General features: G+C 43.8%; 2 protein-coding genes across 4 annotated transcripts in view; one reads left to right on the forward strand and one right to left on the reverse strand.

The window, feature by feature from the left end:
• PRKAG2 (protein kinase AMP-activated non-catalytic subunit gamma 2) overlaps positions 1-25,107 on the forward strand; it is a 285,727-nt gene that overhangs the window by 22,758 nt on the left and 237,862 nt on the right. The gene's annotated exons all lie outside the window — the stretch shown is intronic.
• Positions 11,514-25,107, reverse strand: part of LOC131198743 (uncharacterized protein K02A2.6-like) — a 78,912-nt gene continuing 65,318 nt past the window's right edge. The window contains exon 2 of the mRNA XM_058183752.1: positions 11,514-14,131. Coding sequence (XP_058039735.1) covers positions 12,318-13,253 — 936 coding nt within the window. The 5' untranslated portion in view covers positions 13,254-14,131 and the 3' untranslated portion in view covers positions 11,514-12,317. The remainder of the gene's footprint in view (positions 14,132-25,107) is intronic.

A 25,107-nucleotide genomic window follows, 5' to 3' on the forward strand; every position in this document is an offset into this window, starting at 1 on the left:
AGCTGGGACAAGTAACGGGAGCTCACCCCGTTACACGGTAGCACTAGGGATTCGAACCGCTGAGCTGCCGACCTTTCAATCGACAAACTCAACGTCCTAGCCCCTGAGCCACCGCGTCCCTGTACCTGATAGCTAAAGGCATGGATTAATAGAAGCACCTAAATGGAGCAAGACCAGTTTAGGGTCTTTTTATTGTGTAAAAGTAGAGTTAATTTCCAAGTAGTCTCTAAGTACCCTAAACTGGCATCAGTTTTTCTTCCTCTTTCTGTGTGCACAATCTCTGCCGTGTACTCACAAGCGCTTCCTGTAGCTGCATTAGGGGTGTGTCCTGTGTGCATGTATGTTTCTCTCCCTGCATGTCTTGGCATTTGGCAAAATCTGAGATTTCCTCTTCCTTTCTGCTGCCAGAGAGGTGACTCACTTGCTGAATTTTCCTGCGGCTGTCCCTGCAAAGTTCTTGCATAATTATTCAGTGAGAATGCTCCCTCAATAGCCTTCAGAAGACCATGCAAGAGATTTGTTCTTCCTGACCTCTTAAAGCCACAACAGAAACCTAAGCAAAGGTTGGTCTAGACCAGGGGTAGTCAAATTTTTATACCTACCGCCCATTTTTGTATCTCTGTTAGTAGTAAAATTTTCTAACCGCCCACTGATTCCACAGTAATGGTGATTTATAAGTGTATCGTCATCTGCGCATGCCTCTCGCACATCGTGGATTGGGTTTGGGGGGGGCACCGGCTACCAGCTCTGCTTGTCTGTTACAGCTGGGTGGTATGGGGGGAGATGCGCGAGCTATTCTGGGACGAGGCTCTTTTGTTTGCGGTCGCACTATAGCGCCATTTAGTTTCACTTACGTAACGTGAACTAAACTTATACACGGGTGATACAAATAGTATATTTTCAGAAATTTAAATTGTCACGGGGAATTTTATGAAAACCTAATGAAAATGTTTTTAAATAATGCTATGAATTTTTTTAAAAAAGTCAATTAAATTTAAAAAAAGGAAAGTGCTTCAGTATCGGACAAAACCCATATCGCCCACCATGAAAGCTGGAACGCCCACTAGTAGGCGGTAGGGACCAGGTTGACTACCACTGGTGTAGGCTCTAGGCAGTTTCCCAGTTGACAGATTTTCAAGATACCGTGTTTCCTCTTTGTGGGAGTGTCTAATTTTTTCCAATGTATGGTAGGACCACTTCTTCTACTTGCTCATGGTGGGTCAGGAGGCCATGTGGTGTACCAGTGCCGCCACTGTGAAGTGGGTGGTAGAGCTGCCCCACATGTAAGGCTTAAGTAGGGCTATTTTTGGGGGTAGGACCAGTAGTGGTTTTCACTTATTTTCGCTACTAGTTCAGAACTGTGAACCTTCAGAACCTTCTGCGCGTGTGCAGAGCGTCTGTGATGACGTTCAGGCAGGTGAGCGGAGCCTCCTGTCGCCGCTACCGGTTTGCCTGAATTGGGAAAAACCAGTAGAAGCCTACCACTGGGTAGGACTTACATTAGGCACATGTGTAAAAACATGCTAAGGCTTATTTTCAGAATAAGTCTTATTTTCGGATTGTTTATGTTGCTTATACTTGTTGGGGATGAAGTGGCAGGGGGTTTTTTTCTATATTTTTCTTTCCTCTCCTTAAAAAAAAACTTTTTGTGCACTTTTTATAGTCTTTAAAATGTGCAGGTAATCTTCAACTTACAACAAAAATTGAGCTCAACATTTCCATTGCTAAGCAAGTGAGTTTTGCTCCATTTTACAACTTTTTCCCCACAGTTGTTAAGTGAATCATATGGTCTTTAAGTGAATCTGGCTTCCTCCCACAGACTTTGCTTATGATTACGTGACCCTAGGTGATCACCTGACCCCAGGATGGGTTGCTAAATGGCTGCATTTTTGATCATGTGACCATAGGGATGCTGCAAAGGTCATGTAGAATAGAATAGAATAGAATTTTTTATTGGCTAAGTTTGATTGGACACACAAGGAATTTGTCTTGGTGCATATGCTCTCAGTGTACATAAAAGAAAAAGAAAAAAAAATACCTTCATCAAAGGTACAACATTTACAACACAAATGATGGTCATCAGTTGCAATTTAACCCTTAATGATAGCAACAAAAAGTTACAGTCATACAGTCATAAGTAGAAGGAGATGGGTGATGAAAACGATGAGAAGATTAATAGTAGTGTAGATTTAGTGAATAGTGTGACAGTGTTGAGGGAATTATTTGTTTAGCAGAGTGATGGCCTTCGGGAAGAAACTATTCTTGTGTCTAGTTGTTCTGGTGTGCAGTGCTCTATAGCGTTGTTTTGAGGGTAGGAGTTGAAACAGTTTTATGTCCAGGATGTGAGGGGTCTGTAAATATTTTCACAGCCCTCTTTTTGACTTGTGCAGTATACAGGTCCTCAATGGAAGGCAGGTTGGTAGCAATTATTTTTTCTGCATGTGAAAAACAACCATAAGTCACTTTTGTCCGGGCCGTTGTAAACCTTGAACGGTCACTATACAAATGGTTGTAAGTTGAGAACTACCTGTATTTTTGGTCTTTGGTTATTCGGGTTTTCTCCCGCGTAAACTTGGAAGTGTCTTGGTGACGTTTCGACGAAGTCTCATTCGTCTCATTCTACCTGTATTTGTATATATACTATAGAGATGTATTAATTTCATCATCTTCAGCTGAAGCCTGAAGATGACGAATGAGATTTCGTCGAAACGTCGCCAAGACACTTCCAATTTTACGTGGGAGAAAACCCGAATAACCAAAGACCTACATACAAACACCCGCAAAAACTTCAGAAAACATGTATTAATTTTTATCTATATAATGTAATCTTCAATAAAATTATTGGAGAGGCAGTTTTCCACATTTTTGATTATGGAGTCTGAGCATCATTTAAAGCCAGCCTGCCTTTTACGGCCCTTGATCTGTTTTTTCTAGAACTTTATTCTGCTACTTTTAAAGAGGTTTCAAGGTCTCAGGGCAGAACACAAGCAGGACCTGTCAGGTAGCCTTTTAAAAGCACCCAGATTAGGGACCAATACCACTATTAGTAGTTTATAAAAATGAGGAGGGGCTTCAGTTGTACTGCAGAGCCACCATCTTGATTTTTTGGACTCTCCTGCAGCAGAAAGTTCCATAGTTTAACTAAAAACCATGTTAAAAAAGAACCATTCTGTCTTCCATTGCTTTTAATTTCTTTTACTTTAGTTTCATTCTCTCATGATGGGAGATAAGAAATCCCCTCTCCACAATATCTATCCATGCACAATTGTAGAGACCTCTATAGGAAATCCTCAATTTATGACAGGTGGCTTAGCGACCTTTCGAAATTACAACCAACCTGAGCAGGGGTAGGTTCTACTTATCTTTACTACCAGTTAGCATTGTGCCCGCGCATGCGCAGAAGAGTTTCGATGACATTTGGGTCAATGGGCGGAGCCTCCCACCTTACTACCGGTTCTATAGAACTGGTCCGAACCAGGGGCAACTCACCATTGAACCCGAGAAAGGGGATTCATTGGAATGTGTACTTCGAGTGTGTTCCTCAAATTGTATGAATTAAACATTTAATTTGGTCATCTCTGTTTTAGAAGCCTTTCTGGGTTAGCGTGCTAATTAAAATGGCTTAATGAGCAGCTGGTGAACTGCACTCTGTTATTTAAATTTGAGTAAGTGTTCATTTGAAGTACTGAAGAAGAATGTAAAGTGCTTTGCAGTACTGAGATCCTGACCACTTCTTATGTTTATCCATCATTAAAAGCAACTGAACACACAGGAGTGTCTCATTTTTTTGCCTGTGTAAGAGACAGAAAACTTGGAAAGAGGTTTGCATCTGTTTTCTAGAGTGATCACTGTGGTTTGATTATCATAGTATTTTCATAAAATGGCTTCGGACGATTTAACAATTCAAACACAAGAAGAATTGCATTAAGTCAAATGCAAGACATCTAAGGAACAAGGTCAATGGACAATGTTGGGCTTCAAGGTTTAGTGATCATGGTCTAGATCAGGGGTCCCCAACCTTTCGGACCTCAGGGACCACTAAATTCATATTTTTAAATCCCGTGGACCACTAATATGATCTGCTTAATGACCGGCTGGGTGGGTGTGGCTAGGTAGTCATGTGACTGGGTGGCCATAACCAACTTGATGTCACTCACATCAAGGGGCACCTCACTGGCCTCTACTCACCCCTCCTCTCCGACCCACTTCTCCCCTGCCTGCCTCAGCTCCTTAGGGCCCCAACAGGAAGCAGTTGTTGGAGCTAAGTAGCCACCATGAGAAAGAGTTGGCAAAACAGCTCAGTTCAAATTGGATCTGACCGAGAAGGAGGCTCCGCAGAAGCACCTCACTGAGGACTAGGAGTATAGGCTTTCCAAGCAAAGGGAAGACCTGCGGGAGTGCAAGGCCAGGTACCGTACCGGTGCCTGGTAGCTCAGCGGGCTGAGATGGTCAACCAGTTCCAGGCCATGATGCAGTCCCACTAGAGCAAGGCCCTCCGGCTCTTCGCCACCAGCAGCACTTCCCTCCAGCCTTCGCCCAAAGCCCCACACCAGGAGGCTGAAGCAGACCCCAACCTACACAAAAAGACCCCGAAGGGGGAGACTCTCTGCAGCAACACAAGCGTTCATTGCATGTATCCAGTCCAGGGGCCATAGTGTGAGGACCCCTGATTTAGTGCAATATAAAAAATGCAAATAACTTTTCTGGGGACAACCAAAATTTTCTCACGGACCGCAGTTGGTGACCACTGGTCTAGATTTCCTGATGTTTCACAGGCAACTATGGCTGGCAGCTTTAAAGGGAAACTGGTCTCTTAGGCCAGTGATGGCTAACATTTTTGCCATCGTGTGCCAGGGGGGAGCACAGAGCGGGAGCGTACATGCCCACACCCATAATTTTATGCGCCCTACCTCCATGCATGAACAGGCAAACCCCCCCCCACGCTCCTCTCACTCCTGGCACATGATGGCCTGGTGGGCCCATTTTTCTCTCTTTCCCAGGCTCCAGAGCCTTTCTAGGAGTCTGGGGAGGGTGAAAACGGCCTTCCCCACCCACCCCCGGAGGCCCTCTGGAGGCTGAAAATGGCCCGTTTGCCACCTTCTGGTCACACCGGAAGTTGGCAAACAGGCTGTTTTCAGCCTCCGGGGGTTCCTAGAAAGGCTCTGGAGCCTGGGGAGACCAAAAAACGGACCTTCCCCACCACCCCCTGAGACCCTCTGGAGGCAGGAAACAGCCTGTTTCCCTATTTCTGGTGGGCCCAGAAGGCTCAAAAATCAGTTGGCCAGTGCGCGCATGCGTGCCAGAGCTGAGCTTATGTGCCCACTGATATGGCTACATGTGACACCTGTGGCACACGTGCCATAGGTTTGCCATCACAGTCTTAGACAGACCATAAGCAGTTGAGGAGCAAGGACAGGGCAGACTCCTGTGTTTATAGGCTAGTGCCCTGACTTCTGATTGGCTCTTAGTTGAGCTGGTTTCCAGCTGGTCTATGATTGGTTCTTTGTGTCTGATTCGGTTTGGTCATTTTGGTGTCATTGGTTTCAAACGGCACCATCAAAACAACCAATGGGTAAAATATTCAAAATCTGTTCTTTAGACCATGTTCACTAAGCCCCAAAGCTCAACACCGCCCAACAGATATTCGATGTAAAAGCCTACATCAGTATTCCAAACCAGATATAGATGGTTTTAAATGTATCAACGATCACTTAGCTAGAGCCCAAAGATTCGACTTACCTGGAAAAGGGGGAGTTGCAACCTGGTTATGTGACCACACTTTGGGTGCTTGGCAATACAGCCGCATTTACATGTTTACATGTTTCATGTCAGTTTTGGCATAAGCTGGAAATTACTTCTGACTTTCAGCAAAACCATGCTATAGTGAACAATGGGTTTGCTTAACAACTGAAGCATTTGTTTAATGATCACGGCATTCATTTTACAACTGCTGTTTTTAATAACAGAATAACCATGTTGGAAGGACCTTGGAGATCTTCCAGTCCAAACCCCTGCTCAGGCAGGAAACCCTATACTGTTTCAGACAAATGGTTGTCGAATCTCTTAAAAACCTCCAATGTTGGAGCACCCACAACTTCTGGAGGCAAGTTGTTCCACTGATTATTTGTTTTCACCGAGATGAAATTTGTCTTTAGTTCTAGGTTGGATCTCTCCTTGATTAATGATTGTAACTATGATTATGACCTATGGCCTATTAGTTGTGTTTATATGTACACTATATATATATATATATAAGAAAGGCTGAGTGCCAAAGAATTGAGGCCTTTGAACTCTGGTGCTGGAGAAGACTCCTGCGAGTCCCTTGGACTGCAAGGCGAACAAATAAGTCAGTCCTAGAGGAGATCAACCCTGACTGCTCTTTAGAAGGCCAGATCCTGAAGATGAAACTGAAATACTTTGGCCACCTAATGAGAAGGAAGGACTCACTGGAGAAGAGCCTCATGCTGGGAAAGATTGAGGACAAAAGAAGAAGGGGACGGCAGAGAACGACGTGGCTGGATGGAGTCACTGAAGCAGTCGGCATGAGTTTAAATGGACTCCGGAGGATGGTAGAGGACAGAAAGGCCTGGAGGAATGTTGTCCATGGGGTCGCGATGGGTCGGACACGACTTCGCAACTAACAACAACAAAATATGTACACTATGAGCTTATGCACTTGGAGTGTCTGATCACACTTGGCCAATAAAGAATTCTATTCTATTCTATTCTATTCTATTCTATTCTATTCTATTCTATTCTATTCTATTCTATTCTATTCCAGTCCACTCCAGTCCATTTCTCTCCACTCCATTCCTTCTTGTTTTGCTTAATGACAGCTGCAAAAAAAGATTGTAAAATTGGTTTGGTTGCGTGACTGACCCATTTTATGACTCTCATGACATATAACTGTAACTGACAGGCTCCATTTAGGTCGTATGTTAAGGAACGTCTGTAGTTTTCCTCTGTTTATCTGTATCTGTTTCTCTCTTTTATTTTTGCTTGCTGTGGTTTTTTCTATTTTGCTTCGTTTGGATTGAAAGATGCCACCCATTGCCAGTTGGGGGCCACGATGGATGAAGCGGTCATGAAATATGGGGAATCCATATTCATCTGTATGTACTTCCCACACCCGCAGAATACAGAATAACAGAATTGGAAGGGGCCTTGAAGGTCTTCTAGTCTAACCTCCTGCTCAAGCAGGAGACCCTAAATATCATTTCAGGCAAATGATTGTCCAATCTCTTCTTAAAAATCTCCAGCAACCACAACTTCTAGAGGCTTCAGATTAATTGTTAGCTGTCAAAATTTTTCCCCTTAGTTCTAGGCTGGTTTCCTGTCTTTCTGTCTTGTTTACTTTGCAAGGATGATAGGAGATTCTGGAGGTCCAGAAAAGGAACTACTTTTGTTATAATTGTGGCTGATTCTTAAGTTGTTCACTCTTAATTCATGATAGATCCTTGCTGTACATTCAGAACAACATTTCATGGTGTAATTTCATTTTCTGTGAAACAGATCAAAGGTTCAGAATCACAAACAACAGAGTCTATAATAGATGCACCTAAAGAGGCTGGATCTGTGCCCTAAATTTTCAGTGTTTCCCCATCACCTTAATCCTAAATATTTGTGCTGTCAGGCCCAGCAAGGTAAGCTAAATAAGTCTTCCGAGGGTTACGTGATAAAAGTTTGTCATTCTGTGGTTCATAAGCTGATAGGAACAAAGGAGGTTGTTTAACGACTTGAGTCCAGAAAGAAGACAAATTACAAAGCGGGCTTGTTGTATAAAAACATGTTTTGGCTTAATAGAAGCTCGGGGAGGAGTGAATTTACACTTTCAACTCCTGGGGTGATTTATGGCGTGAATAATTATTTTGAGAACCAGCGCTGAGCATTGCAAGAGTCACATTTTTGGCCAGGACAGCTTTGTTTCTTGAAAGGATTATCGCTGCTATTATACAACCCACCTGTCTTAACCAAGCGGAATTCGCAAGGTCTCAGGAAAGTTGACACCAGACATGAAAGCCACATTTGAGCGTGCGTAAAAAGAGGAACAAAGTTTTTGCTTCCCATCAGTGGCATCAGGGGCGGGTTCCAAATCCTGTTGCTACTGGTTCACTCGTGTGCGCGTGCGCACACGAGTGAACCAGGTGGGTGGTCAAAGCCTCCTTCCACCGCCTCTACCAGTTCGCCCGATCCAGCGCGAACCGGTAGCAACCCACCACTGAATGGCATCCAATAGAACAGGAGCCCCCAACCCCCAGGCCATGGCCCATTCAAAACTGGCCCACACAAGTGGTAGATGAGTGCGTGAGTAGCTCCGTTTGCTCAAGTGGTAATAATAATAATAATAATAACAACAACAACAACAACAACAATAATAATATTTTAATTTGTATACCGCCCTTCTCACGAAGGACTCAGGGCGATGAAAAGCCTAAATAAAATACAAAAGGAACAATACATACAATACTAAAAAACAACCCTTAAAAAACTTATTCAAATGGCCAAATTTAAAATGTAACAACGCCCTATAAAATTGACAGAAATTTCAAACCCATAAAATCAAATTAAATTTTTAAAAATTTTTTTTAAAAATCAAGCCAGTCCAGCAAGGCGGAATAAATAGGTTTTAAGTTCGCGGCGAAAGGTCCTAAGGTCAGATAGTTGTCAAAGTCCAGGGGGAAGTTCGTTCCACAGGGTAGGAGCCCCCACAGAGAAGGCCCTCCCCCTGGGGGCCGCCAGTCGACATTGTTTGGCTGACAGAACCCTGAGGAGTCCCTCTCTGTGAGAACGCACCAGTCGTTGGGAGATAGAGGACGGCAGTAGACAGTCCCGTAAGTATCCCGATCCTAAGCTTTAAAGGTAGTAACCAATACCTTGAAGCGCACCCGGAAGACGACAGGTAGCCAGTGCAGGATAGGTGTTACATGGGAGCTTCGAACTGCTCCCTCAATAACCCGCGCAGCCGCGTTCTGGACTAACTGGAGTCTCTGGGTACTCTTCAAGGGGAGCCCCATGTAGAGAGTATTGCAATAGTCCAAGCGAGAAGTAACGAGAGCATGAGTGACCGTGCATAGGGCATCCCGGTCCAGGAAGGCACGCAACTGGCGGATCAGGCGAACCTGATAAAAAGCTCTCCTGGAGACGGTCGTCAAATGGTCTTCAAAGGAGAACCGTCCATCCAGGAGCACGCCCAAGTTGTGCACCCTTTCCATCGGGGCCAATGACTCGCCCCCAACAGACAGCCGCATCTGCAGCTGACTGTACCGGGGTGCCGGCATCCACAGCCACTCCGTCTTGGAGGGATTAAGCTTGAGCCTGTTTCTCCCCATCCAGACCCGTACGGCTTCCAAACACCGGGACAGTACTTCGATAGCTTCATTGGGGTGGCCTGGGGTGGAAAAGTACAGCTGCGTGTAATCAGCGTACAGTTGGTACCTCACCCCAAAACCACTGATGATCTCACCCAGCGGCTTCATATAGATGTTGAACAGGAGGGGCAAGAGAATCGATCCCTGCGGCACCCCACACATGAGGCACCTCGGGGTCGATCTCTGCAACACCGTCTGCGTCCGGTCAGAGAGGTAGGAGGAGAACCACCGATAAACGGTGCCCCCCACTCCCAAACCCTCCAACCGGCGCAGCAGGATACCATGGTTGATGGTATCGAAAGCCGCTGAGAGGTCTAATAGGACCAGGGCAGAGGAGTAACCCTTATCCCTGGCCCTCCAGAGATCATCCACCAACGCGACCAAAGCCGTCTCAGTACTGTATCCGGGCCGGAAGCCGGACTGGAACGGGTCTAGATAGTGGTAGGCCTGCTACTTGCGTAAATGGAGCTGCGCATGTGAGCAAGCGCACCTGCTGCTCACTGACAGCCATTTCCTATCTCCCGGCCAATCCACAAAGCTGGAAAGGTTGGGGACCACTGCCGCAGAAGACATAAAGATGTCACCCTCCCTGCGGCGTCCTCCTGCAAAAATAGCAGCTTTTCATCCGTTTTGATGAATGGAACTACAGCTACAAAAGCTACTGCCTTTTAATTAAATACTCAGGAAAAGAGGTTGCCAGCTTCCATGTTTTTGACTTACATGGACTAACACAGCTTTTCTCGTGTAATGCTATGAATTCTTAAGTTGCCCCATGTGTGGGCCTCTGATCTGGAAGACAAACTTGTGCATGGTGTGTGTGTGTGTGTGTGTGTGTGTGAAGCAGAGATGGGTTTCAGCAGGTTCTGACCAGTTCTGGATAACCAGCAGAAATTTTGAGTAGTGCAGTAGCGGAAATTTTGAGTAGTTTTTACTGGGGACTGGTAGTAAAAATTCTGACTGGGTCCACCTCCGTCTATTCTCTACCTCCTGAGTCCCAGCTGATCAGGAGGAAATGGGGATTTTGCAGTCACCTTCCCCTGGAGTGGGGTGGGAATGGAAAATTTACAGTATCCTTCTCCTGCCACGCCTACCAAGCCATTCCACACCCACCAAGCCACACCCACAGAACCGGTAGTAAAAGAATTTGAAACCTCCCACTGGTGGGAATGATTGAAGCTCCATCCTTCAGATATTCAGATTTTATCCAAATTGTGGTCTTAAACTGAGGGATACCTGTAGAGACCATATTTCCTTTTACTGGGGGATTTTCTAAAACTAAAAACTGGGCATTTTCTTAAAATCTGAAGAGCAGAGCTGAATTTCTTTCCCATTATCTATTTTGACTGGATTTACACATTCCTCAAAACCCTGATACTGTTTCTTTGATTTAGGCTTTGGATGCTGTGTGAACTCCTGCTCTTCTGGTTTACTGAGTAAACCACAGTTAGACAAACAATAGCATAGCCACCGTGTGAGAACTCAGCCTTTGTTTCATTCCCATTGTGGTCTCTCTGGATAAGCCACTCCAGTTTTTCTTAGGTTTGCAAGGTGCAGTAATGTCAACAGAGATCATGGTGACTCTGCTAGTAAACAGACTAGTTTCCAGCATAAAAAAGGATTAAAAAAGGAGTCTGGGAGCACCTTTTTCTGCCTAAAAAGGTATTAAAAGGCATAATTGTTGAAGCAAATATTGTTTTTTTGTTACTTTGCAATAGTTGTTGGAAGCAAAGCGACAGCCAATACATAAACTTCAAAACTGCAGTAATCAATTTGCTATATAACTAAGGTGCCAACAGATACATCAAATGATTCTGGAAAAAAATAATAGAATGCAATCACAAAATGTGAGCCTTCAAGGTTGGCCAGGTCAGGAAACAGACACCATAAGAACTACTGGAAATTTCAGAATGGTAATGAAGTACAGATAGTGTTAGATTTGGGCAATAAAGAGGCAGGAGACCAGTGAGTGACAACAGCTCTTCAGTTTATAGTGAACCCAGCAAAAGACATCCGGCAAAACCCCTCTTTATATACAGTTTTGGCTGAGGCTTCAACCAATCAGCAACGTGTTTGTTCCTTAAATTTCCTCCAAAACTTTAAAGATACATTACACTCCTTCCCTCCCAGAACGCATTGTACCCACATTTACATAAAATTAGCATCTTATTTCTCTACGTAGTCACGCAAGTAGACAGGGCGTCTCCTAACTCTTTCGGACCTGCGCAATTCATTTTCTGGGAGTGAGTCGAGCTGGCCGGAGGGACTGTTAGTTCCTCCCAGCTCCTCCTCTGGGCCATCCAGCCCTGGATTATTGGCAGAGTCGTCCCTGCTGTCTTCAGGAGGAACCGGTTGGTGTCGCTGGACTTCATCGGACTCAGATAAGTCCCCCGTTCGCCCCGGGTTTGAGTCAGCTGTGAATTCAAACATTTGGTAGTCAGGGCCTGGCTGATTTGTTTCTGTTTTACTTGCTATTCGTTTTCTTATTTGGTCTATGTGGCGTCTCCAGACCCGGCCATCCTCCATATCTACTAGATATGATTTCGGCCCGGTTATTCCAAGAATTGTCCCTTTTAACCATGTTGGGCCCTCGCCATAGTTGTGCGCCCACACTGGGTCACCCACTGTCATTTCTCTAGTTTTACCGTGTGCCCCCTTGTACCCATCTGGGGTGTAGGTTGGGTTTAGTCGGTCTAACGGGCACCTGAGCTTCCTACCCATCAATAGTTCCGCCGGGCTGCGGCCAGTTGTCACACAGGGGGTTCTATGTTGGACTGCTAAAAAGGTATCGATTTTTGTTTGCCAATCGCCTGGCCTTATCCTCGATAGCGCTTCTTTGGCACTCCGAACGAAACGTTCTGCAAGTCCGTTCGTCGCCGGGTGGAAAGGTGCCGAGAGGACATGTCTGATGCCCTCCTCCGCCAAGTACCCCTCAAACTGGGTTGCCGTGAATTACGGGCCGTTGTCGGAAACTAGGGTGTCGGGCAACCCATGGGTTACAAATAGGTGCCTCAGGACTGAGATAACTGCCTCGGCCGTCGTGGATCTCATGAGGATGATTTCTAGCCATTTTGAGTAGGCATCTACTACTATTAAAAAGGTTTGCCCGTGGAATGGGCCGGCAAAATCGATGTGAATCCTAGACCATGGCCCCTGGGGTTTCTCCCACTCTCTAATTGGGGCTGTAGGGGGTAGTGGCCTTGACTCTTGGCAGGATTGGCATTTCCCTACCCTGTCGCTAATTTCCTTGTCCATCAAGGGCCACCACACATAGCTCCTCGCTAAACCCTTCATTCTCACGATCCCCGGGTGGCCCACATGCAGAAGTTCCAATACATTTTTTCGTAATTTCTCCAGGATCACCACCCTATCCCCCCATAACAGACACCCCCCTTGAACCGATAGTTCCGCTCGTTTTTTCACAAAGTCTTTGAAACGCTCGCCCGGCGCAGCGGGCCATCCCCTTTGTACCCAACCAATTACAGTCCTTATTGTAATGTCCTTGTAAGATGCCCTAGCCACCTCCTTGGATGTGACTGGGCCAGAGTCCAAAGAGTCAATTAGCAGGACGGGTGTCCCCGGGGTTGGGTCTTCGATAGTCTCTGGTAACGGGCACCTACTCAGAGCGTCCGCATGCCCTAAGTCCTTTCCTGGGCGGTGAAGCAATTTGTAAGAGTATGCCGCTAGGAAGATAGTCCATCGGGTCAGTCTGGGCGAAAGTGCAACGGGTGTTGGGCTGTCGCCCGCCAATAGGCCCAGTAGGGGTCTATGGTCCATGACTATTTCGAAATCTCGTCCGAATACATATTCGTGGAATTTCTTAACCCCGGAGACTATAGCCAATGCTTCCCTATCTAGCTGGCTATAGTTCCTCTCGGCCGAGGACATTGTTCGGGAATAATATGCTATAGGGGCTTCTGTTCCATTTGGCAATCTGTGGCTGAGCACAGCCCCCACCCCATAGGGAGATGCATCACAAACTAGTACTAATGGCAACGTGCCATTGTATTGAATAAGGAGGCTATCGCTGGACAAAAGGTTTTTCACCTCTTCAAATGCCTTAGCTTCTGCCTTCCCCCAGGACCAAACAGCGTTCTTTGCTAGTAATTTGTGTAGCGGTTCGGCTATAGTTGCCTTGTTCTTTAAGAATACCGCATAGAAGTTGACAAGTCCTAAGAAGGCCTGTAACTCCGTTTTATTTTGGGGAGCTGGGGCCTTCCTGATGGCCCAAATTTCCCTCCAAAACTTTAAAGATACATTACAGATAGTCCCTCAACTTAGGACTACAATTGAGGCCAAAATTTCTGTAGCTAAGAGAATCATTTGTTAAGTGAATTTTGCCCCATTTTATGACCTTTCTTGCCACAGGTGTTAAGTGAATCCCTGCAGTTATTAGTAACATACTTGTTAAGTGAATCTCCATTGACTTTCCTTGTCAGAAGATCCCAAGGGGGGATCACATGACCTTGGGGCACTGCAACTGTCATAAATACGAGTCAATTGCCAAGCCCCTGAATTTTGATTGCATAATCATGGGGATGATGTCATAAGTGTAAAAAATAGTCGTAAGTAAGGGCCTCTGGTGGCTCAGCAGACTAAGTCTGTCTGTTGTTAACACAGCTGCTTGCAATTACTGCAGGTTCAAGTCCCACCAGGCCCAAGGTTGACTCAGCCTTCCATCCTTTATAAGGTAGGTAAAATGAGGACCCAGATTGTTGGGGGCAATAAAAAGTTGACTTTGTATATAATATACAAATGGATGAAAACTATTGCTTAACACAATGTAAGCCGCCCTGAGTCTTCGGAGAAGGGTGGGATATAAATTCAAATTTTTAAAAAAAGTCCCTTGTTCCAGGGTTGTCCTAATTTTTTAACAATCACTAAATGCTGTAAATCGAGGACTACCTGTGTTGCAAAAGGGTATAACAGAAAGTTGAAAGCACCTTCAGCACATTGTAACTGATGAGTTTTTTCTTTGTTGTGGAAAAAAAATAAAAACTTTTTTTTTAAAAAAAAAAAGAAAGTTGAAAGCCTACCTGAGAATTTCCCCCCGACTTGTTATACTAAAGAGAATCAAGACAGGCTAGAGTTGAGTTTCTCACCCTTACTATCTATCCAGGCTACATTGATGTTTCCATAAGTGCTGCTTTGTACCTTCTTCAAGCCACTATCTGTACCCACCTACAGGAATCGGGGGTCCTTGAGGTGTTGTGCTCAACACCTCAAGGATCCCCCAAGAGCCCTGTGAAACTGAAGTCTTTGCCCCTTCAAAATATGTGTCACAACACACACTCAAAGGGGGTAAGGCTTCATTAAAAGGCTGCCTTATCCATCTTGATTTATTTTGATCCTATTCCTTTCTGAAAACTTTCCTTGCTCTGTTTTTTATTCTGAATTGCATGGGGATTACCCTGGAGATGCATGCCGCTCTGAATGAAAATACGGATTGTTTAATAAACATGTGATACATCTCTTTTGCAAATCCAAGTCTGTGCTCACTGCTTTACTCCTGTGTGTACACTTGCAACGTCTGGGTATATGTATCTAAAGCACATGGGAAATAGCCCGAGGGAGGCCTAATTTTGTGTTGCCAATTTCAGTTTTTAAAGTTGGGATCGTGCTGTGATTATTTGTGCAAAAACATGACCTTTGGCCCTGTTTCTGAGAAAGAATATTATTGCAGGATTGTATGAACTACTGAAGTGGCATATGCTAACCCGTTGGAGAATTCGGAAGAAGTGTTGTAGAAATACTTTTTCTGGACTAAGCCTTGATTTTTCTTTGTAGGATTGCTTCAGGACTGAGAAATATTGTGCAATATTAATAGCTGGAATTCAGCTGCTTCAGGTCCCAAACTTCTGTCTTTAATTTAACTTCAGAACATCCATTTCCCAAGAAGCCCCAAAGCTACAGGTAGTCCTTAACTTAAAACTATTCATTTAGCAACCGTTCAAAGTTACATGGACATTGAGGAAAAAAATGACTTAACAACCAGTCCTCGCACTTATGACCATTACAGCATTCCCACGGTCATATGATCAAAATTCAGGCACTTGGCAACCAGCATATATTTATAACAGTTGTAGCGTCTCAGGGTCACGTGTTCGCCGTTTGTGACCTTCCCAGCCAACATCTGACAAGCAAAGTCAATGGGAGAAGCTGGATCCACTTAACAATCATGCAATTCACTTAACAACTGCAGTGATTTGCTTAACAATCATGGCAGAAAAGATTGTAAAATTAGGTGCGACTCAATGACTATCTTGCTTAACCATGAAAATTGTTTCGTAAGTCAAGGACAGATATTCTTTATCTTGGATCCAACAGCTCTGCTTTTTTTCATTAAACAGGTTATACAGCCTGGAGGGAGAGGAGGATATCCGCATATTATAAAACATAACAGTATTTTTTTTTAAAAAAGTAAACTTTGCTAAGCAGTTCTTGGAAGACCTTTCTGTTTAAATTTATCAGCCTTAGTAATGATGGATAAATCCAGATGATTAAATGCACATTGACTGAATTGGAGGGAGGGGTGTACCCCAAAATTTTTCAAACCTGTTGGCAGCATCTTTCCAAATACAGGTAGAATAATAGAATAACAGAGTTGGAAGGGACCTTGGAGGTCTTCCAGTCCAACCTCTTTCTCAGGCATGAAACCCTATACCATTTCACATTTGCAAACCAGTAGGGAAGATAAGTGAATCCTACCTCTGAACTGTAAGTCAATTATTATCTGTATTAGACATAGACTTAAAAGAAACATTATGTGCACATTTGAAAATAACAGATGAAGTGAAATAGGACCAGGGGCCTCCTTTTTCAACTGTCTGCTACTCGTTGGTTTAATTTGCAGGTTTTGTGCATTCTTCCTTTGAGCTAAATGGCTATAATCATATGCATGCTTGAACGCTGTGAGACTTGAGAAGAGATGTCTCAACCTGCATGGTTAACTTTCCTTAAATCCAGAGATATTTTAAATATACCTTCTCACTCACAGTCTGTGAGCTGGGCTTATCAAAGATCCCTACAGGAAGATATTAAATATTGAACTGCAATGACTTCACATTAAGATGAAACGGAAAGATCACCGTGTTCCAGAACTGAAGCAGTTGCATCCCAATATGTTTCTTTTATATTAATCGATTGCCTTTGATAGCATTAAGCAGAAGGTTTGTACTGGAACAAACCAGCTTAAATGAAAAAAGGGACCAAGCGGAGCTCCTGGAGACCATCCAGGATAAACCATTTCAGCCTTTTCCATAGGCATGGAAATTCAGCAGACTGGAAATAGAAAAATAAAGATTTACCCAAACTGATTCCATACCTCACTGTACCACTAGTCTACTTTTACTAGCCTGTTTTTCACACAGAGAACGAAAGCTGCAATTTTCTCCCTTCTCTTAACAAAAAAATAATAATTCCCAGCTTCAGCATAGATCAATGCAGAACTGCTTGGGAGCTGCAGTTCTCCATTGCATAGTATAGGTCAGGGGTAGTCAACCTTTTTATACCTACCGCCCACTTTTGTATATCTGTTAGTAGTAAAATTTTCTAACCGCCCACCAGTTCCACACTAATGCACCTTGTATCGTCGTCTGCACATGCCTCTTGCACATCGTGGATTGGGTTTGGAAGGGGTGCCGGCTACCAAAGCTACCAGCTCTGCTTGTCTGTTATAGCTGGGTGGTGTGGGGGGAGATGCGTGAGCTATTCTGGGATGAGGCTCTTTTGTTTGCGCCATTTAGTTTCACTTACGTAATGTGAACTAAATTTATGCGCGGGCAATACAAATAGTATATTTTCAGAAATTTAAATTGTTACGGGGAATTTTTATGAAAACCTAATGAAACTGTTTTTAAATAATGGTATAAATTTTTTTTAAAAAGTCAATTAAATTAAAAAAAAGGAAAGTGCTTCAGTATCGGACAAAACCCCTACCACCCACCATGAAAGCTGGAACGCCCACTAGTGGGCGGTAGGGACCAGGTTGACTACCACTGGTATAGGTAGTCCTCGACTTACAGCCATAATTGAGCCCAAAATTTTTGTTGCTACCCAAGACCTTTGTTAAGTGAGTTTTGCTCTGTTTTACAACCTTTCTTGCCACTGTTGTTAAATGAATAACTGCAGTTGTTAAGTTAGTAACATGTTGTTAAGTGAATCTGGCTTTCCCATTGACTTTGCTTGTCTGAAGGCCATGAAAGGGATCACGTGACCGATAGATTCTGCAACTTTATCATAAATATGAGCCAGTTGCCAAGCGGCTGAATTTTGATTACGTGACCAAGGGGACACTGCAGCGATGGGAAATGTGAAAAATGGTCATAAGTCCCTTTTTCCAATGCTGTTGTAACTTTGAATGGTCACTAAATGTACTGTTGTATAAGTCGAGGTACACCTGTAAGGAGAATAAAATTTTACCTGTATATGTGCTATAGTAAATGCTTCTTTCATGATCCAATATTTAAAAAAATTGTTAGGATGCTGAAAAATCCATGGTGAGAGATTACATGTCCTTTGGGAATCTCCCTCCCCCCTCCATACACACCCCAGGCACACACACCTGTTTTCTGGTTGTGTTTAACTTTTCCTTGGAACAAGTGATAACTGCTCCTTTCTACAGTACTGAAGTTTCAAAACAAAAGGAGGAATATTCCCTCTTTCAAAGTAATTTCTTTATTTTCCCTTCGACTTATTTCCAACCGCAGTCCTTGGCTAGCGAATTTGGGCAGCAGAGTGTCCAGTAAACAATTAGTACGAAGGGAACGTTTTTGCAGCGTTGTGTATTCACACTCATGTTTGCCATGATTCAACACCAGTCTCCAACCATTCTCCCACACAAAGAGCCTTATTTTCACTCTGCAAAATTTACTCTTCTCCAGCACTGATCTTGGGATAAACAGAAACCAAACTAGAACAAGCCAATGTGATCTGGCACAAGAAAAAAAAACCAATGCAGAAAAGAAAAGAAAAAAAGGCCGTGCCCTAATTAACCATTCTTGCATTCGCTGACAGTCTTGCATTTCTTTTATTTTAAATTGCATTTCATTAAAGTAAAAGACTTCTCGAAGTATAAAACAAAACTAACGACGCACAGATCGAAAAGGAGAACCCCACAAAACAAGGAAACAGCTCTTAGCAAGAGAACCAAAGTTTGCTGATTAAGAAAGGTTTTGCAATTTTTGCAACTCTGCAGGCTGAAGTATTTGAACCACTCCAGGGGAGAATGTTGTCCAACTGGAGAGCAAACAGTACAGAGGCTTTCTTTGCCAGTATGTGTGACCCAAAGATGAAGCACACATGTAATATTCATAATAGTTAGAGCTTTTTTTCCCCCCAATCTAGTTGTCAATTAGTGGGGCTATTTAAAGCTCATGTATCTCACGATACAGCTATGTACAGGTAGTCCTCGAGTTATGACTGGGTGCTTAGCAAACATTCAAAGTTACAATCAACCCGAAAAAAGGGGATCCCAAAGGAGTTTCCCACACACACACACCCCGGAAGCAACTGGATTTCCTTGTTTTTCCTTTTGAAGAGGTTTCGCTTCTCATCCAAGAAGCTTCTTCAGATCTGACTGGATAGTGGGGAATGGAAGGATTGATATTCCTTGCAGACAGCTGGTCCATCTGCATTCTTTTAGAGGGTCATGGAAGCACTTGGAGGTTTATCTGTGTCCTCAGGGTCACCTGTATAGTCGTCCTGGTCCCTGCAGTCTGCAATTTTTTGTCTGGAAATCCATTCCTACTCACACACCATTCAAAGGGTGTTCATCCCAAATTGCATAGCTTCAAGTCTGTAGAAATTCTCGTTGGTTTAATTTGCAGGTTCAGAGCTGAAGAAGCTTCTCGGATGAGAAGCGAAATGCCTTCAAATAAAAAAACAAGGAAGTCCAGTTGCATCTAGAAAAAAAGCACCTTTGGGACAACCATGACCTGGATGGCTGAGAATCTCTACAGACTTAAAATAGGGGACTTTACAACTCAGTTCCAAAGTTCCAATGGTTAGGTCTCCTCCACAGTCATGTGACCGAACTTCAGTTGCTCAGCAACAAAATTGCATTGAGCGCCATTTGCAATGCTCCGCAGTCACATGAACGCATATTACGATAGTTTTGTGAAAACTTACTTCCTATTTTTGGCAAAATTGCACCTTTAGTGAACCATTCCTTCGCTTAATGACTACAGTGCTCGCTTAATGACCGCAGCAAAAAAGGTCATAAAATTAGGTCAGTCATGGGACTGACTCATGTTACCATCATTATGACATACAAGTTAATGTACAAGCTCCATCACAGTTATGTGTTATATGTCACGGTTATATGTCAAGGACTCGTGTGCCTGTATTAATTTGAGCTCACCCGTTTCACTTGCCATTCGTGAGATTCCTCAGGGGATCTGCAAAGATCCAGATCTGATTATCCACCAGATTATCCATTTGCAAGCCACCATTATATTCAGCTGATGTTGGCGTATTATATATCACGCTGGTTCAGTTTTCCTGGACAGATCCAGTGATGAGTTTAGATTCAAAAACAAGAACTGGGGGGAGATAATATCCTTTATGGAAACCGATTTTTTTAAAAAAAGAGCATCTGGAAAATTTTAAGCTGCTTTTTTTCTTATTTATTTATTATATTTATATGGCCACCCATCTGATTTTTACGTGACTTTAGGTGGCTTGCAATAAAAGAAATTAAAAATACCAACTACACAACATATTTTTTTAAAAAGCCACAATAAATAAAAAAACATAAAATACACAATATAAACAAATAAAAATAAAAAGACATAGCAGCTGGGCCATAATCCAACCTGTCATCCACACAGCTAAAGATGGGTTCTAACTTTCTTGGATATAAGAAAGTTATGATATATAATTTGTTTGATGCATTTTGTTTATTAAGAAAATTTATATGGCAAACCAATTCACTCGCTATGACTCTGGGTGGCTTAGAGCATTGGTCTCCAACCTTGGCTACTTTAAGATTTGACTGGCTGAGGAATTCTGGGCATTGAAGTCCACAAGTCTTAAAGTGGCCAAGGTTGGAGACCACTGGCTTAGAGCAATAAAACCAGTGGTGGGTTTCAAATTTTTTTACTACCGGTTCTGTGGGTGTGGCATGATAGGTGTGGCACGGCTTGGTGGGTGTGGCACGGGAAGGATACTGTAAAATCTCCATTCCCATCCCACTCTAGGAGAAGGATACTGTAAAATCTCCATTCCCATCCCACTCCAGGAGAATTGGATTTCCTCCCAATCAGCTGGGACTTGGGAGGCAGAGAATAGATGTGGGCGGGGCCAGTCAGAATTTTTACTACTGGTTCTCCAAACTACTCAAAATTTCTGCTACCATTTCTCCAAAACTGGTCAGAACCTGCTGAAACCCGCCTCTGAATAAAACCCCAATAAATCCACTCCCCCAGTGTCAACAATCAAATCAATCACTTGATAGGCTCAAGATCACTCTGGGTCCCCAGGCTCACTAACAGCAGCATGTCTTTTAGGCCCTGAACATGTATATCCTATTTTCCTTTCGGAAACTCAAGGCTGCATTTTTCCCATAAAAACAATCCTCTGAGATACGTAGAATTGCGAGAGAATGCCTGGCCCAAAGACGATGAGAAAGAACTGGATCTTATGGAATCTAGTCCACAGTTGTACCACAGTCATTTTGGCAGGCATGTTGGCAGGAATTGTAGAAAATATGACTTCAGTAACAGAGTTGTTAATGCCTGGAATGCACTACCTGACTCTGTGGTCTCTTCCCAAAATCACCAAAGCTTTAACCAAAGACTATCTACTATTGATCTCACCCCATTCCTAAGAGGTCTGTAAGGGGCGTGCATAAGACCACCAGCATGCTTACCGTTCCTGTCCTAATGTTCCCTTTGGTTGTATCCAATTCGTATAGTTATTTCGTACTAATACTTATATATACTGTTGTGTTTGACAAATAAAATAAATAAAAATAAATAAATAAAAAGTAGTCCAAAAAATATCTAAGTTGTGTTATGGCAATACAATTGAAGTTCTGTGTCGTGCATAGTAATAGGTGGAGCTTTGATTCCACCCTTGTGACTGGCATCTGGACTTTACTAAACATACTTTTTTGTGTGAATAATTTTAAGAATGTTTAAAACAGGGATCCCCAACCTTGGCAACTTTAAGCCTGGAGGACTTCAACTCCCAGAATACCCTAGCCAGCAAAGCTGGCTGGTGAATTCTGGGAGTTGAAGTCCACCAGGCTTAAATTTGCCAAGGTTGGAGACCCCTGGTTTAAAAAGATAAAAACTCATAGAAACTAATACAAACTGTATTAGGAAAGAAATGAAAGAAAAAGCTGAAAGTACAAAAAGGGGTGGGGAGGAGTAGAAGAAAGACAGAAAAAAACAACAATACAAAGATGTACTTTCTGGTGATCTTTATAGCAGTTATAAATACCTGTACAATTATAAAGTCATTTCTTACTGGATGGTTTCAACAAAACTCTCTTCTTCCTTATAATCTATTCTGTCTAGTCATCAAATCCATAAATCATTAATTCAAGTTCCTTCTTCATGAAAAAAGTCCATAGGTTTCCAATCAATAATAAATGCAAATATTTTTTTTGGCTGACCCTACTATGTAAGAAATTTTTGCATCCTGGAGACGCACATCCTAAGCACTACAATTCCCATAATTTATTTATTTGATTATTATCCTCCTGTATTATTCTTACCAATAGGGCAGCAAATATACCCCTGCCTCTTTCTGTTTTTCTCACAACAACAACCCTGTAAGGTAGGTTAAGAGAGAGTGGCTTATTCAAAGTCACTCAGCTGGCTTTTATGCCTAAAGCAGGACTAGAACTCACAGCCTTCTGGTGATGGGCCTAAGGTCATCCAGCCAGATTTCATGCCTAGCGTGGGATTAGAACTCACCATCTCCTGGTTTCTAGGCCAGCACTTTAACCACTACTGTAAACCTCAAATCATTGCCTATATAGATCTAGTGAGGTAGCCTTGAAGGAAAAATTCAGAAACTATCAATAAAAACTTGGAGGTCCAGTCGTTCCGAAGCTGATCGGACACTAGTTAGGTCCTATTCTAGGACCTACCTAGTGGCAATGAGGGAAGTGAGGCATTCCTACGCTTCCACCCTCATTGCGTCGGCAGATAACTGCCCGGCCACCCTGTTTCGGGTGACCCGCTCCCTCCTTCATCAGGAGGTGCGGGATGACCCTTTGCAGGGACGTGCCGAGGAGTTTAGTGGTTATCTATACGATAAAATCGCTCAGCTCTGGGATGGTCTGGACCGAAATTGGGATGATCCAAGCAAGAGAGAGGAGGCACATCTTGTTGAGTCTGTTTGGGATGAGTTTGACCCTGTGGCTCCCAAGGACGTGGACAGGTTGTTGGGGAGGCTCCACGCCACCACATGTTTACTGGACCCGTGTCCTTCCTGGCTGGTACTGGCCACTCAGGAGGTGACACGAGGCTGGCTCCAGGGAATTATCAACGCTTCTTTGTTGGAAGGGGTTTTCCCTGCCGCCTTGAAAGAGGCGGTGGTGAGACCCCTCCTCAAGAAGCCCTCCCTCGACCCAGCTATTTTGAGTAATTATCGTCCGGTCTCCAACCTTCGCTTTGTTGCAAAGGTTGTAGAGAGTGCTGTGGAGCGGCAGCTACCCCAATACCTGGATGAAGCTGTCTATCTAGACCCGTTCCAGTCCGGCTTCCAACCCGGATACAGCACGGAGACAGCTTTGGTCGCGTTGGTGGATGATCTCTGGAGGGACAGGGACAGGGGTTACTCCTCTGCCCTGGTCCTATTAGACCTCTCAGCGGCTTTTGATACCATTGACCATGGTATCTTGCTGCGCCGGTTGGGGGGATTGGGAGTGGGAGGCACCGTGTATCGGTGGTTCTCCTCCTATCTCTCCGACCGGTCGCAGACGGTGTTGACAGGGGGGCAGAGGTCGGCCGCGAGGTGCCTCACTTGTGGGGTGCCGCAGGTGTCGATCCTCTCGCCCCTTCTGTTCAATATCTATATGAAGCCGTTGGGTGAGATCATCAGTGGCTTTGGGGTAAGATACCAGCTGTACGCTGATGATACTCAGCTGTACTTTTCCACCCCGGGCCACCCCAATGAAGCTGTTGAAGTGCTGTCCCAGTGTTTGGAAGCCGTATGGGTCTGGATGGGGAGAAACAGGCTCAAGCTCAATCCCTCCAAGACGGAGTGGCTGTGGATGCCGGCACCCCGATTCAGTCAGCTGCAGCCGCAGCTGACTGTTGGAGGTGAGTTATTGGCCCCAAAGGATAGAGTGCGCAACTTAGGTGTTCTCCTGGATGAACGGCTGTCGTTTGAAGATCATTTGATGGCCGTCTCCAGGAGGGCCTTCCACCAGGTTCGCCTGGTTCGGCAGTTGCGCCCCTTCCTTGATCGGGATGCCTTGTGCACAGTCACTCATGCGCTCGTTACCTCTCGCTTGGATTATTGTAATGCTCTCTACATGGGGCTCCCCTTGAGGTGCACCCGGAGGCTTCAGTTAGTCCAGAATGCAGCTGCGCGGGTGATAGAGGGAGCTTTGCGTAGCTCCCGTGTAACACCGCTCCTGAGCAGACTGCACTGGCTACCTGTGGCCTTTCGGGTGCACTTTAAGGTTTTGGTCACTATCTTTAAAGTGCTCCATGGCTTAGGGCCTGGGTACTTACGGGACCGCCTGCTGTTACCTCATGCCTCCCACCGACCCGTACGCTCTCACAGAGAGGGACTTCTCAGGGTGCCGTCTGCCAAGCAATGTCGGCTGGCGGCCCCCAGGGGAAGAACCTTCTCTGTGGGGGCTCCTACCCTCTGGAACGAACTTCCCCCGGGTTTACACCAAATATCTGACCTTCGGACCTTCCGCCGCGAATTGAAAACACATCTATTTATTCACGCGGGGCTGGCTTAAATTTTATTGGTTTTAAATTTTCTATTATTAATTTTAAGGGGTTTTTTAATTTTATATATTTTAAAGTTTTTAGGCCAACTATATAATAAGTTTTTTAATCTGTATTTTAATTGTATATTGTACCGTTTGTTATACCTTGGCTGTATACCGCCCTGAGTCCTTCGGGAGAAGGGCGGTATAAAAATCGAATAAATAATAATAATAATAATAAAAAGGACAGAAGCTTTCCTTAAATTCTGGGAAGAGGAAAGGTTTTGGCAACATTAAGACCTGCAAACTTCAATTCCCATAATTCCCCAGCTTGCCATGCTGGTTGTGGAATTCTGGGCGTTGAAGTCCTCACATTTTAATGTGGCCAAATTTGAGACCGTGAACTGAAGTATAAGAGGCAGTATAGTAAAAACTTAATCAGACTTAATCAGACATTTATGCTAATTGTCTTAATGCAATGTTAATAAAGCTCAGTTTTAGCCTTGTTCTTTTGAGGGTCAGATGAGCAATTAGAGGGGTGACTGCATCAGAGATGCTGGGGTCAAAAATTTGGACACCCTTCTTTCCTGTATATCAAGTTTAACATCCCTCTGTTTTTTTTAAAAAGAAACAAACAGCTGCCTCTTTAATGGATAAATTTTAGTTCTTATTTTCAACCCCTCCCAAAAGTTTTAAGTATTATTTTTATTAAGAATTTGGATGATAGTACTATAATATAAACTAAATTGAAATAAAGAAAAGGGAATGGAAAGGAGTAAAACATTCAAGGACGAAGAATAAAGAAATAAAGAGAACATAAATATACAAAGAAGTGACTTC

Source organism: Ahaetulla prasina, chromosome 4 (genome assembly GCF_028640845.1).
Source record: "Ahaetulla prasina isolate Xishuangbanna chromosome 4, ASM2864084v1, whole genome shotgun sequence".
In the NCBI taxonomy this organism is placed as follows: domain Eukaryota; kingdom Metazoa; phylum Chordata; class Lepidosauria; order Squamata; family Colubridae; genus Ahaetulla; species Ahaetulla prasina.